Source organism: Colobus angolensis, unplaced genomic scaffold (assembly GCF_000951035.1).
Source record: "Colobus angolensis palliatus isolate OR3802 unplaced genomic scaffold, Cang.pa_1.0 Scaffold726, whole genome shotgun sequence".
In the NCBI taxonomy this organism is placed as follows: Eukaryota; Metazoa; Chordata; class Mammalia; order Primates; family Cercopithecidae; genus Colobus; species Colobus angolensis.
The window spans coordinates 344653-359137 of record NW_012120999.1 but is presented as its reverse complement, the minus strand read 5'-3'; the positions used below and the strand labels follow the sequence as shown (position 1 = coordinate 359137).

Sequence of the window (14485 nt, the reverse complement as noted above, 5' to 3'; positions counted from 1 at the left end):
TGGTCTGGATCTCCTGACCTCGTGATCCGCCCGTCTCGGCCTCCCAAAGTGCTGGGATTACAGGCTTGAGCCACCGCGCCCGGCAAAAATTACTTTTTAAAAAACCTATACTGTAATATATTTACTAAAATATGAATAGATGTCATTAGCAAGTTTAATTTTGTCAATATACATTCTGTGACTTAAATTTTTAAAATAAATTACATGTACTAATGTACTATTATAATCAGAAGATCTATGGATTGGAATTTAGTTTTTAATTCTGTTGACAATAATTTCTTATTTAATATCTTGTGTACTGATTACAAAAACTAAAAAGTAAAAGTATCCAATAAACCTGAGTCACTGGCTTAAGGCATTATAAAATTCAAACACACATTTTGGGATTCAAGCACAAAATAATTTGCTGACAAGCATTAATAACTATAATATAGCAAGTTGAGCTAGGTTCAAACAAAGGATTGATTTGACTTGATAAAAGAATTGCAAACATGACAAACATGCTAATTAATGATTTTAGTATGGACTTTAGTCAAGGTTTAATTATTAAAGATGTATTTGCAAATATTTTGGGTTACTGAGAGTTGAAAGGAGAGGATGAGTAGCATCGAACAGGGTAAAATCCTGTGTAAGTAAATTTAAAGAAATTTTATTTTAGCTGCAATTTGGTCAGACTTTATTTTTCCATGTATAGACCTATAGGGTGGTCTAATTACTAGGATCTGAATACAAGTACCAATTAGGTACTAATGGCATACATAGAGTATTTAGCTATTTATTAATGGTTTCACAATTTATAGTTTATGATTTTATAGAGAGGGTTTTTTTTGGTCAGGATAGGTTTTATGATATCAACTCTTGTTGCTCTATTTATTAAATAAATAGTGTACGTGTCTTGAGCTTTGCTTACTAACTACATTAGTGTGGGCATATCACACTCTTTCTGCAGAAAAATATAGAGCAGTTTCTTTTATATAAAATGAACTAAACTAAAAATACTCAATCTAGTGAAAGTATCTTAGAAGGTTTGAAGTTGTACAAAGATATGCGTTAGTAAAGTACACTTTCTTCATAATTATTTATTTCTAACTCAGAGAATTATATTTAAATTCTCAGGTCCCTAAAATATAATAGGAAGTTCTGTGTCCTCTGCATAGATTGAAAAATAAGTTTCCAGAGGAAAGGATCTCATACCTTTGTTAGCCTTCAGGATTAAAAAATCATTTGCAGGCCAGGCATGGTGGCTCACGCCTGTAATCTCAGCACTTTGAGAGGCTGAGGTGGGCAGATCACCTGAGGTCAGGAGTTCGAGATCAGCCTGGCCAACATGGTGAAACCCTGTCTCTACTAAAAACACAAAAATTAGCCGGGCATTGTGGCAGGCACCTGTAATCCCAGCTACTCAGGAGTCTGAGGCACAAGAATCGCTTGAACCCAGGAAGCAGAGGTTCTAGTGAGCCAAGATCATGCCACTGCACTCTAGCCTGAGACAGAATAAGACTCAGTCTCAAAAATAAATAAATATATAATAAATTTTTAAAAGTTTAAAAATTATTTGCAGACGAAAAGTTAGTGTGAGACAAAAGAATTCTAAGCATCAGAGAACTTTATGCTGAGAAAATATTAATATTAATGTAGAAAGTCTCAAAATTACCCCTCAAAATGTGTTAAATTTCTGAGAATTCCTAATAGAGAATGGCCTTATTAAAATATTTTGCCAATGTGCTTTTCACCATGGTATATATGTTTTTAAAAAATCATTTGGAAAATATTTACGCTTCTACAAAATTAAACTTTTCTCTAGTGGAAGCTTTTTCTCTAGTGGAAGAGCACAGGCAGACAACAAATTAATTTTTTCTAGCTTCTTCCTGAGATTTTCTTGGTATGCTAGCAATATAATACTCTTTCATCTTTGAGTTTCAGTATGATATATTCTACGTTATTGATACTTGAATATTGGTGTCCATTCTAAACAAAGTTAGATCTACAGCCATTCTGTAAATTTCTGATATTTATTTTTTGGGTATCACTGATTATAAAATTTCATTTGCTCTTGGTAGAAGTAAATATAAATTTTAAATGGTGTTTCTATTGCTTGTTCTTCACTATACCCTTTAAATACCGTAATAAGACAACTTCTTCATCCTATTATGTGGAATAGGAACTCATGAAATGTAACAGTTTAAATGTCAATAATAAGAGAAAATAAACGGAATCATCAAATAGATAATAAATGAATAACCTCTGTTTTATTTATGAATATTATATATATTATTCATATATACGTAATGTTCTATATGTGTGTGTATTTTTAATTCATCCCTAGACATGAAACTAAAATACAATCCTCTTTCTTTCTTCTATCCTTGGTTTGTTAAAGGTATTTCCTCCATCTGTGAATAAAGCAGAATTTGAATCATCTTCTCTCTCTGATTATGGGCTTTTGTGATTTTTGTAGCATTTCAGACTGCTGAAGTATAAAACTAAACCCAGCTGACTCCTTGGATAACTGTGATTTGTAGCTATTAACTGCAGTTAATTTTCAGTTGTATTTGAATTCAATGTAAATTTAATCCAATATTAATATCAAAATATAATGTAATATATTTTTATTTAAATTTTTTTTTTTTTTTTTTTTTTAGAAACGGAGTCTCTCTCTGTCACCCAGGCTGGAGTGCAGTGGCCTGATCTCGGCTCACTGCAAGCTCTGCCTCCCGGGTTCACGCCATTCTCCTGCCACAGCCTCCGGAGTAGTTGGGACTACAGGCTCCCGCCACCATGCCAGGCTAATTTTTTGTATTTTTAGTAGAAACAGGTTTCACCCTGTTAGCCAGGATCCGCCCGCCTCCGCCTCCCAAAGTGCTGGGATTACAGGCGTGAGCCACTACACCTCACATTTTTATTTAAATTTTTATGATTTGTCTTATTTCCCAAGCAGTTGTTTTTCTCTATGTGTATGTGGTATCTGATAACAAATTATAATTTTGGAAAGCCAGTGCCCATTTTGAGAAGATTCATTTCCTTTGGAATTGAATTATGTAATGATGCTTTTAGCTTCAGAGAATAGTCAAAAGCCAAACTTTTTCTCAACCCTGAAATATTTTTCCTTGATCTCTTGTCCATTCTAGGTTATCATGTGTTTGAACATTAAAAAAAAAAAAAAATTCACTTTTAGGTGCTGCCAAAAGAAATCATTTCAAACTATTGCAGTTTGTAATTTTATTTCTTACTTTAGGTAGAAGAAGGAATGCATCTTTTGATAACTGGTCCCAATGGTTGTGGGAAAAGTTCTCTCTTCAGAATTCTAAGTGGGCTCTGGCCTGTGTATGAAGGAGTCCTCTATAAACCACCTCCTCAACATATGTTTTATATTCCACAAAGGTAGGTATATCTTTTTACATTACAAGAAACAATGTCCTTTTGCTCTTGAATTGTCTTGATTCCTCAAGCTCCTCAGTTTATATATCTTTAAGAATGTTTTTATTAAGAGAAGCTATTAAGGAAATAAAAATTCACTTAGCCCAACATATTTTATTACTACTTTGATTGTAATACTCTCTAGGACAATACCACTTCTTTTCATTTTCACATTTGTCTAGATGGAATAAATACACAAAGACTGCAGATGTTAGTCTCAAGGAATAACAAGCAGACTGTTCCAGAGAACGATTAGATTGCCTGAGATGTCAGATTATCTCTTCTCACAGAAAAAAAAATAACACCTGGATAAGTATACAGCTCTCTCCATCAAGCTGCATACATTCATATATTCTAAAATTGTTCATTTCTATTTGAGCCTCCATAAAATAAGCTTTACAATTATGCTATATGATTATTTAATGATTTATAACTTTCTTAAGTAAAATTTTTTTACTGTAAGAATGGGAATCATGTAAACATAGAAAAAGAACATTATTTCTTCAGAGCTCTTTAGCTGTCGTCTTCCCTGAGAACAATTAGAAAGGTCTAAAATTCAAAGTTATACACTGAGAATTTGGAATATTCATTGTGGATAAGAGAAGATGAAGTTTGAAGAACTTCCTCATGTTAATTGGACCCAGTAATTTTTCCATCTGTCATCATCCTGGTTCCATAGACATCCCATAGAGCACTCCTACTATGTCAGAGGACTGTTTTGTGGAATCTAACAAGCACCTAGGCTGGAAGTATAGTACAAACACAAACATAAAAGTCACATCAAGTATGGTGCTCTCATATGTCTCTTTTGTCCCTGTGCCTTTGCCTGAATGTACTGTACAATCCTGTGTACTCGTCTGATTTTTAGACCAGACATAGTAGTTAGGCAGATGAGGTTTTGTGGGTTTTTTTCTTTAAAGTAAGACTTATGGTGGTAGTAGGAAGCTGCCTGGAATATAAGAAAATGAGGAAGTGCATTGGCTGAAAATGCTGGACATAAGGAATGACATAGATATTTGTGTTTAACACAAAATAGATAACATCTTGTGACACCAGAAATATTGTCCCTTTCTGTCTATGCTTTCAATTCGTTTGGGAAACATTCTGATTCTGAAAGCTAAATTATACTGCCAAAAGTTTCTGTTTTAGACGTTAATATGCTTAGTAGGCTGACTTTACTTTTTTATTTAGGTTAGAAGGCATAGAATTATGAAGAAAATTTTCTATTATATCATATAATTTGATTCTCTCAATGCAAGTAAAAGCACATAAATAAATTATATATTTTTAGCTATAGTTGTTGTATATAACTTTGACCTGAACAGTATAAGACATTTCCAGGGAATACGAAAGTGAAGAAATTCTAGCCTTTGCTTGCAGAGATACTCGACCATGTTACTTTGCAACAAACATAAATTACTAGGAAGCTTTTTCTTAATTAGGAAATTTACTGTTGCCTAAGCAAATAAATCAACCACAATCTAGTCAAGGAGAAAAATAACAATGAGAACTCTACTTTTAAGGCTAAAATGTATTTGAATAATTACTGTTAAAAGTCATTTACCTTGATTCTATGGCTTTTAGAAACATGAACATTTGGGTATATGTTGAAAGTTTTGTGGGACCATTATCCTTGCAAAAACCATACAATTTATTTAAATGCATATGTAAACTGAGAATCTAAATGTAGTCTTTGTTTCTTACATTCTAAAAGCTGCTGATTTTTTCAAGTAAATTTAAAAAATAATCTTACATATTTTTATGGTGTAAAAGAAAGCTGCTATACAATGTATTTCAAAATATTTGTTGGTAGGTAACTGCCTTCTGATATTCTCATTAGTAAATATTATAATCTGGCCGGGTGCAGTGGCTCACGCCTGTAATCCTAGCACTTTGGAAGGCCGAGGTGGGCGGATCACCTGAGGTCAGGAGTTCGAGACCGGCCTGATCAACATGGAGAAACCCCGTCTCTACTAAGAACACAAAATTATCCGGGCATGGTGGCACATGTCTGTAATCCCAGCTACTTGGGAGGCTGAGGCAGAAGAATCACTTGAACCCGGAAGGTGGAGGTTGCAGTGAGCTGAGATCGCGCCATTGCACTCCAGCCTGGGCAATAAGAGCGAAACTCCACCACACACACACACACACACACAAATATATATACATATATATTATATATTTATATATAATCTAATTTATTGCATTAATTCATAATAATTGAATATAAGTTAACTACTAGTTTAGCAGCAAAAAAAAAAATTTCAATATAGAATTGAGACTTATGTATGAACTTCACAAGTCATAAAACAGACCTTTACAATAATCTGCCTGTGTTCACTTTTTGTGATTGAAAGACTTCTGGGTAGAGGATGAATCTCTTTATGGATTGATCGGAATGTATGATAATTGTTACTTCCATGGAAGAAAAATAGAGTATATTTTGTAAAAGTAGATTTATAATGATGTCATGTAGTGCACAGAAGAAAGAAGTGAACCACTAAGGAAAAGTTCTAATTAACTATACTAGGCAATTTATTATTTTAACCAAATCTTCACAAAGAATGCTGCTATAGCTCAGTTCATAAGCTTGGAAACCTGAATTCCTAAGAAATTATGAAACCACCTCAATGTTTTCCCAGCTAGTGTTATGTAGTATTTTAGCAGTGTATGAGAACCAGATAAAAGAAAATCTTGGCTTTCGTTGAAAAATACACACAAAATAAAACGTTGGCAGATAAATTAGTTTCAAAACAGCTTCCCCTTATCCTATCTTTATTAATGATGACATATGATCATTAGTGGAGCATCAGATACATTTTTGGAAAGAAATGTTTCATCAAAATGTAGATTAACCATTCTAATACTTTAAATGAGTATTCTGGAAATTTTAGGCTGTTTGAGTTTCTGAGCCATGTGAATGTACTCCTTAAGCTGATGACTGAAACCCACTGCTCTCTCCTATATTAGCCATACCTGACCTCAGGAAAAGTCGTTCATTTGGACATAGATCCTGAATTTCTTCTGTCAAGTCTTGTTGCAGTTTATCTGTCTTCCCAATCCCTAAGGAGAGATTTGCGATCCCCTGCTCTCACTTTCACAAATCCACTAATGTATGGTCTATTTGTTACTTCCTAATCCCCTAGTAAGTTTCTGTCTTCATCCATGAAAGCCCTGAACCCACCCTTTTATTTGTTTATTTTGTTCACCTGCTAACAAAATTTTATAGTATGCTAACAATCACCAAAATAATAAATTGGAATATTTAGTGGGAGTTGGGAGTAGAGAGAGAGTGGGAGAGAAGCAACAGAGGAAGGGAGGGAAGGAAGAAAGTTAGATGATAATAGATATATGCTGACAAAATATATTTTGCTCAGAGCAAAATCTTGCTTTCTTTTGTACTAGTTTTTAAAAATAATACTCCAGAAGATAATTTGCATACATCACATTACAGTCGGGCCTCTGTATCTGCAGCTTCCACATCTTTGGATTCAACCCACCATGAATAAAAAATATTTTAAAAATAAACACTAAAAACAACAACATAACAATAAAAAATCATACAAGCAGAAAACCAATGCATAGTATTAGTATTGTGTTAGGTATTACAAGTAATCTAAACATGATTTAAAGTATATAGCGGGATGTGTGTAGGTTATGTGCAAGTACTATGGCCATTTTATATGAAGGCATCTGTGGATTTTGGTGTTTTCTGGGGTCCTGGAAACAATTTCACCATGGGCACCAGCCCATCATGTAATTCTAACACTTATGCTCTTACTACCTACCCTTCCTTGGCAGAAATATCTTGAAAAAGAAATTTTAATCATAATTCTTACTATTCAAACTTACTATACAGGCCCAAATACTAAGGCCCACAAGATCTGAAATAGATTCAGGCTTCCCATAATGGTGTACAAAAAGGTAACTTGTATAAACTTCTGCCCATCCATGACTTTGGAGTCTGAGAAGCAAAAGGTTAGGAAAGTGAAAGAAGGATTATAAGTATAGAATTAAGTCTGATCAAATATTTTTTTAAAAGAAAGAAAAAGAAAAAAGGGGGAGAAATAGCTGAAGTATTGTGCTTCATGTCAGAGAAATACAATTTTTTTCATTTAGTCTTTTTAGGATAGACAATAATTAGGATATAGTCTCATTATGATATTTATGTATCATTTAGTTATAAATAAAAACATTCAACTAACTGAAATAAAAACCAGAAACAAGTGCCTCAAGAAAGGCAAGAAATGCTATGGATGTTCAAAATGAGGAAAAAATAGAACAGTGTGTCAATTTGACCTGAGTTTTGAAAGTAACTCAGGATTTGAACAGTTGCCATGGATTGCATCAGTTTCTCAAATTTCTAAATAGGTAAGAAATACCACAGATTCAAGTAAGCAGAAGTTTTTGTTTTTCTGGACACTTTCGGATAGCATACTGTTCTTTCCCACTCTCCTTAACACATCATGCTGAGAAAAGAAAGCATTTATTAGACTCATCCCCACTAATAAGAAGTCATCAGTACATACTGGAAATAATAGTGCTCATCCTCTTGGTCCTTACTCATTACTGCGCTGTTTCTTTTAGCTGAAGTTCTTTAATTTAATTTTTTAAGGTTTTTTAGTACTTTGGATGTTTGCCATTTTCCCAGTCTCTCGCTAAGGAGCTCAATCTGCTCTCTAGAAGTAAGTGACACAATTTTATATGTTAAACTGCTTCTGAAAAAGCATAATAAAAGATGACGGTAGCTTTTGCGTCTTCAACACTCATTATTTTTTGTTTCCTTTTTACAGAAGATGTTCTGAAATTATGAGTAACATTTTACTTATCAGCTCAATATTTGTTTACTTATAGCTATTAACTACTACTTCATTCCCAGGGTTGTATGCTCAAGTACCATGTTACTTAATCTCCTTGATTAAATATAAATACTACTTAATAAATAAAGTTATGAATCACATTTTAAAGTTTTATGCAACATAAAAACATTTTATGCAACATAAAAGTCTTAAATTTGATTGTAAGCAGGAATGGTAATATCACTAATTAGATTGTATAGGAAATTAAATACAGATAATAACTTTATTTCTATCTTGTTATGCATGAATAATACATATTAATTATTCTCTGCATAAGTTATGCTAAATAGAGTATTTTTAGGTAATTAAATTGAATTTCAAAGGGATTATAGACTTTACTTACCATTATATGGAATTTCAGAGCCAGAGTTAGACTATACCAAGTCTTTGAATACAAATCTTCTGTACTCACTGCCTGTCATTTTCAGATTAATAAGATTATCCTCTTTAAGCATCTTCTTATGATGAAAAAACCCTACTTTTTTTATCTTAAATATTTTCTCAGATAATCATAATAAAGTCTCTATTACTTTCCCGACTTTCTGAGGAATAACAAAATATCTTTCTTTATAATTTGTCTTCACTTTTCAAAAATGTCTGTATTCTTCAACTGTTTTCTTTTTTCTTTTTCTTTTTTTGAGACAGAGTGTCACTCTTGTCACCCAGGCTGGAGTGCAGTGGTGCAATCTTAGCTCACTGCAGCCTCCACCTCCTGGGTTCACCATGGTACCACCATGCACGACTAATTTTTTATTATTTGTACTGACAGGGTATTCCTATGTTTCCAGGCCTAATCTTTAACTCCTGGCCTCAAGTGATCATCCCACCTCAGCTTCCCAAGTAGCTGGGATTACAGGCACCCACCACCAAACCCAGATAATTTTTGTGTTTTTAGTAGAGTCGGGGTTTCACCATGTTGGCCAGGCTGGTCTTGAACTCCTGGCCTCAAGTGATCCACCCGCATTGGCCTCCCAAAGTGCTGGGATTAAACGCATGAACCACTGTACCTGGCCACTGTATTCTTCAACTGTTTTTCTAAGGAAGAAGAGCTATAACATGAAATCTCAGCCTTTACAAGTACTAGTATATTTATGTTTTCTTTGATATCTTTATTTGATATCCATATTTTCTTTGATGGCATTTCCGCTTCTTCTCTTTAATGATATAGTGTGTGTGTTTTAAAAATTATGTGAATTAAAATTTATTTTATCCTGAGAATGTTGTGACCTCTTGAGATAACTGATGAGTCCTAGGCATCTTGAACCAGGATTGAGCGTCTCTAGGGTATTGTTATTTTTTATAATTAACAATGTGTCAAACAATTAGTGTGTGCTAGTCACAATTCTACATATATTATGTAAGTTTCTTATTTTTCTGTAGGACAACCTATAAAGTTGGTATTAGTATCCCTATTTTGTGAGAAAAAGAGGTTTAAGTCCTCCAGTGGATAAATGCTGGAGCTAGAATATGAACTCAGGTGTGCCTTACCCTAAAGTCATTTTGCCTTATTGGTATCAACAGGGGCATGTGTATGAAAAATTACTACTCTTTATCCTGACCTTGCAAGTATTGCCAGCTAACGTTATTTTCTTGGTGTGCCGATCTGTACTAATATCAAACTGTGGTTTGGAGGCAGAGGTCCTCACAATCCTGGATGTTCAGGGCAATTAAGTCAATTTTAACATACATTTTAGCATAGGTGCTTGGCCATCATTCAGATATGTTAAGGTGAAGGAAGCTATATTCTCATATGAAAGTGAAATTTTAAAAAATGTAATGGTGTTCAATTCATTTTCAAATTGAATTATATTCTCTACTCTTTCCTATCCTTCTAAAATTCATTTCTCTATAAATTTTTTAAGAATTTTTCAAAAATAGTTCCTTAATTTTAAATTAGAATTCTTGTTGAGATATAAAACAAGCAAACCTTAATTTTCAGGATGCATTATGGCATAAAAAGATCGTGACTTACCCTTTACGTCATCAAAAAAAGAGATTGTTTCTTGCAACAGAGTGAAGACTGTGTTTTGTTTCAGGAAGTTCTGCAGAAAGGGCTTGATACATTGACACAACTGTCCTGTGCACTAAGAAGTACTTGCACCAAATAAGCCTTTTGGATATTTTAAAATATGAAGTTCTGGGTTGGGCCTGGTGGCTCATGCCTGTAATCCCAGGCCTTTGGGAGGCTGAGGTTGGATAACCACTTGAGGCCAGGAGTTCAGATTAGCCCTGGCAACAAAGGGGAACCCTGTCAATACAAACAATAAAAAACTAGCCGGGCATGGTGGTACTTGCTGTAGTCTCAGCGACTTAAGACGCTGAGGTGGGAAGATTGCTTGAGTCTGGGAAATTGAGGCTGCAGTGAGCCATGACTGTACCACTGCACTCTGGCCTGGGCAATAGAGTGAGATGCTATCTCAAAAGAATAAACATAAAAATAAGCCAAAAAAATAAAAACTATGACGTTCCATTTTCTATTGTTTCTATATGAATGACGTCCAAATCCAAGATTTCTTCTTTGTAGGGATCAGGGAACTCTATTTTATATATCAACATTGTTTAACCCACACATATGAAACCAGATGATGACTATTAACTAGAAAGCACATGAGATTAGGTCAGAAGAACTGATTTGCCTCTTTTCTCTATGGAGGACAGAAAGGGTGCTGATAAAGTATTCTCAGTAAGATCCTTGCTTTTTTTCTTTTTACCCAAGATCTCAGATTTTAAAAATGAGGATGTGGTCTGGAAAAGGATATAAGCAAGAATCTGGGGAATGCCGTTTTAAATATCTTAATTTCATTTTTCCTATAGGTCTCTAGCTTTTGGACCTGTAGATTCTTAACGAATATCTAGCTGCCAAGAGGCAAACAGGGTGCACCTCTTGAGGACAAGGAGTGTGTTTATTTAAGAAAGATGCAGGTTAGCAGACCACTGGCTGAGTGGAATACAGGTCTATAAAAGCCACTGGAATAAAGGAGGAATGTGATATGGCTTAATCCAGAGCTTCTCACAGAACTCTATACCTATGTATTGTGCCAATGTATATGTAGGTTACATATCCATTGTCCTGCTGCCCTCAAAGCAAAGAAATCTGGTTTGGGGAATAGGGGTTGTACTGGAACAGACTTTGCCCATGTTGAGTCACTGTTGAACAAACTTTTATAGATTAAAAGCTAGAAAAGGCATCCACATGTCTCTGTATAGCACTGGCAGGATCCTAGTAAATATATCGTAATTGTGCAATAAATATCTGATAAGTGATTGAATGAATGAATGAACGTCTCCATAGATTTGGTTTCTACTGCCAAGTCAGTCTGCTACCTTACACTAATTATGAGCAATCTATTTATTTTGCTGCTTACAGTAGGTATGTTGCAAAATTCTCTTTATGATGAGGATAAATATCTGTCATTTAACATGTCCTTTTTTAGAAAATTATTTTAACCACAAGGAAGGCTTAGTAGCATTGCTGTAGCAAATTGACTTCTATTCCTTGCTTTCTGACTGTTAGACTTACAGCCAGGTAACCTTTGTATAAATATCTCTGGGCAGTCAGTTGACAGAAATATAGCTTGTACATTTTAGTTCCTCCTGTGTAGTAGTTGGTACAGTTCAGTTTTTTAAAATCTTTTAAAAATAGATCTATAAATGTAAACACAAATTTCCATGGCTTTCTATTGCTTGGAAAAATGCTAAAGATACATTTTAAAATCTTTAACTTTCTGAGGGCTCATTTATAAAACTAATAATGAAAACAAATCCCTTCTCACTCAAAAGTTTTTCTCATTTTATGAGTATTATTACATTAAACCATATGGAACTGCAATTTTTATAGGTCAAATATCAGCAATTTAAATGATAATCTGATATAATGATAAATACTCTTAAAGTTGACTTTTAGAGAATTTGCATTTTTGACAGCTTAGCAATACTTTAATAATTCTTCCACTAATTTTATTTATTTATTTATTTATTTATTTATTGAGACAGTATATCAATCTATTACCCAGGTTGGAGTGCAGTGTCACAATCTTGGCTCACTGCAACCTCTGTCCTCAGGGTTCAAGAGATTTTCGTGCCTCAGCCTCCCAAGTAGCTGGAATTACAGGTGTGTGCCACCCACCACACATGGCTAATTTTTGTATTTTTAGTAGAGACGGGTTTCACCATATTGAGCAGGCTGGTTTCAAATTCCTGACCTCAGGTGATTCACCCACCTTGGCTTCCCAAAGTACTGGGATTACAGGCATGAGACACTGCACCTGGCCTAATATTATTTTTTTTTACTTGGAAATAAACCTTTTCCTTGCTCTTAAGAGGCTATTCTCATCTGTTTTGGAACCTAGAAATATCTTATCCAAAAGATATAATTTAAGTAATAGTAAATGTCTATTTTCACTTGAATATTTCTTATTATCACATTTTTTAAAAGAATGTTATAAATGACCCAAATCTAGTTCTTTCTATGCATGAAAAAACCTGATGCCGTGATTGGTTCCAGCATGTATAGTTATATGAATTATTGATAGCTAAATTTTATGCCTTTCAGATTGCTAACTTCTTATTGCTATGACAACACAGCAGTACTTAGTGGTACATTATTCTTAAACTTAACACATCTCATGCCTTAAATACAGTTAACATTGTTGAAAAGTTTTTATCAATATTGTTCCAATTAAATTTTATATTATTATTTTAAGAATTTTGTTTCCTCTGCATATAGACCTTTCATGTTACACTTTTCTCCTCTGGATTTGAGTTGGTCTTTTGCTCTCAACTTAAGAAATATTTAGAATTTTGTGTCATTCAGAGGCTCCAAGCACAAAGATATAACTAACACTTCTCAATGCTTTCCCCTTCTTTGTAGCTTTGTCTTAGAGAATAATAAAAAAGTAACTCTAGCAAACATCAACATGTTTTACCAAAAAAGTCATCACTGTCAGATTACTTAAATGTTAATGCAGAAAAGTGGGAATATAATGCAAAGTATAAAAGTACCTTGAGACATTAGTAACACAACTATAAAAATACCATAATCATGGGGAATGAATTTTATCTCAAATAATTTTACTATTGTAATTGAATTTTAACTCTGTATACATTTGAAAGAATTTTAGATTCCCAAGAAAAAACTATTATTATAATTGTTTAAATAAGGATTATTTGTTAAATGATCTGTGACACCTATGGATTTATTCTGCTTTCTTTTCCATAACATATAGAGATGATTCTGGGTTTTACTTATAGAAAGTAAATTAAAAATAGTCAATGTTTCTTTTTTGAAAGCTACTAATTAGGAGCAATCTGACCATTTCTTCTGTTGCTTATTTTAGATATGTTGCATGATCTCCTTTTTAATGAGCCAGAGCCAGTGAGCCAGTAACATTCTGACGTGGTAATTGATCTACCTGAAATATTTAGAAGATTACCTGAATAGGTCTATATATCTAGAAAGGAAAGTTTAGTAAAGGGTACTTTGAGTGCTTATCTATTATGTATAACTTTGGTAGGACTACAGAAACGAACTGACTCAAAATGTTAAATTCCAGACCTTTGAGCTGGAAAGAGAATCACATGCAAATTAATTATATAAACATTGGATATAGGGTCCTCCATTTCCTTGTGTTTTCAAATTGAGTAAATGTCATCCCGAATTTTCTTGACACAGTCTCCCCAGAGAATTCAGTGGTGGCTTAAACATTGTAATAATATTTTAAAATCATTATATTAATAATACCCTGTGTCGTTAGTTGCTATGTACATCAAACATATATAGAATGTATTATTTTCACCATTTCACATGATCATAAAACAATAATTGACAGAAAATTGAACTTTAATAAAACATTTGATAAGTCCTCCATAAATATATAAGCTTATGAATTTTTTATATATTCATCAACATTCTCATTCACATCAGTTTTCAAAGTGAGCAATTTTTGTAATTTGCTACATTATTTAAATAACAATACCTCGGATAGGGCCGGGCGCAGTGGCTCACGCCTATAATCCCAGCACTTTGGGGGGCCAAGGCGGGCAGAACACGGTCACGAGATCAAGACCATCCTGGCTAACATGGTGAAATCCTGTCTCTACTAAAAATACAGAAAATTGGCCGGGCGCGGTGGCTCAAGCCTGTAATCCCAGCACTTTGGGAGGCCGAGATGGGCGGATCACGAGGTCAGGAGATCGAGACCATCCTGGCT

General features: G+C 33.9%; 1 protein-coding gene across 1 annotated transcript in view; it reads left to right on the top strand.

Moving 5' to 3' along the window:
- The window catches only part of ABCD2 (ATP-binding cassette, sub-family D (ALD), member 2), a 63121-nt gene that overhangs the window by 17226 nt on the left and 31410 nt on the right, over positions 1–14485 (top strand). Inside the window, exon 5 of the mRNA XM_011927552.1 lies at positions 3236–3381. Within this exon, the coding sequence (XP_011782942.1) occupies positions 3236–3381 (146 nt within the window). The remainder of the gene's footprint in view (positions 1–3235; positions 3382–14485) is intronic.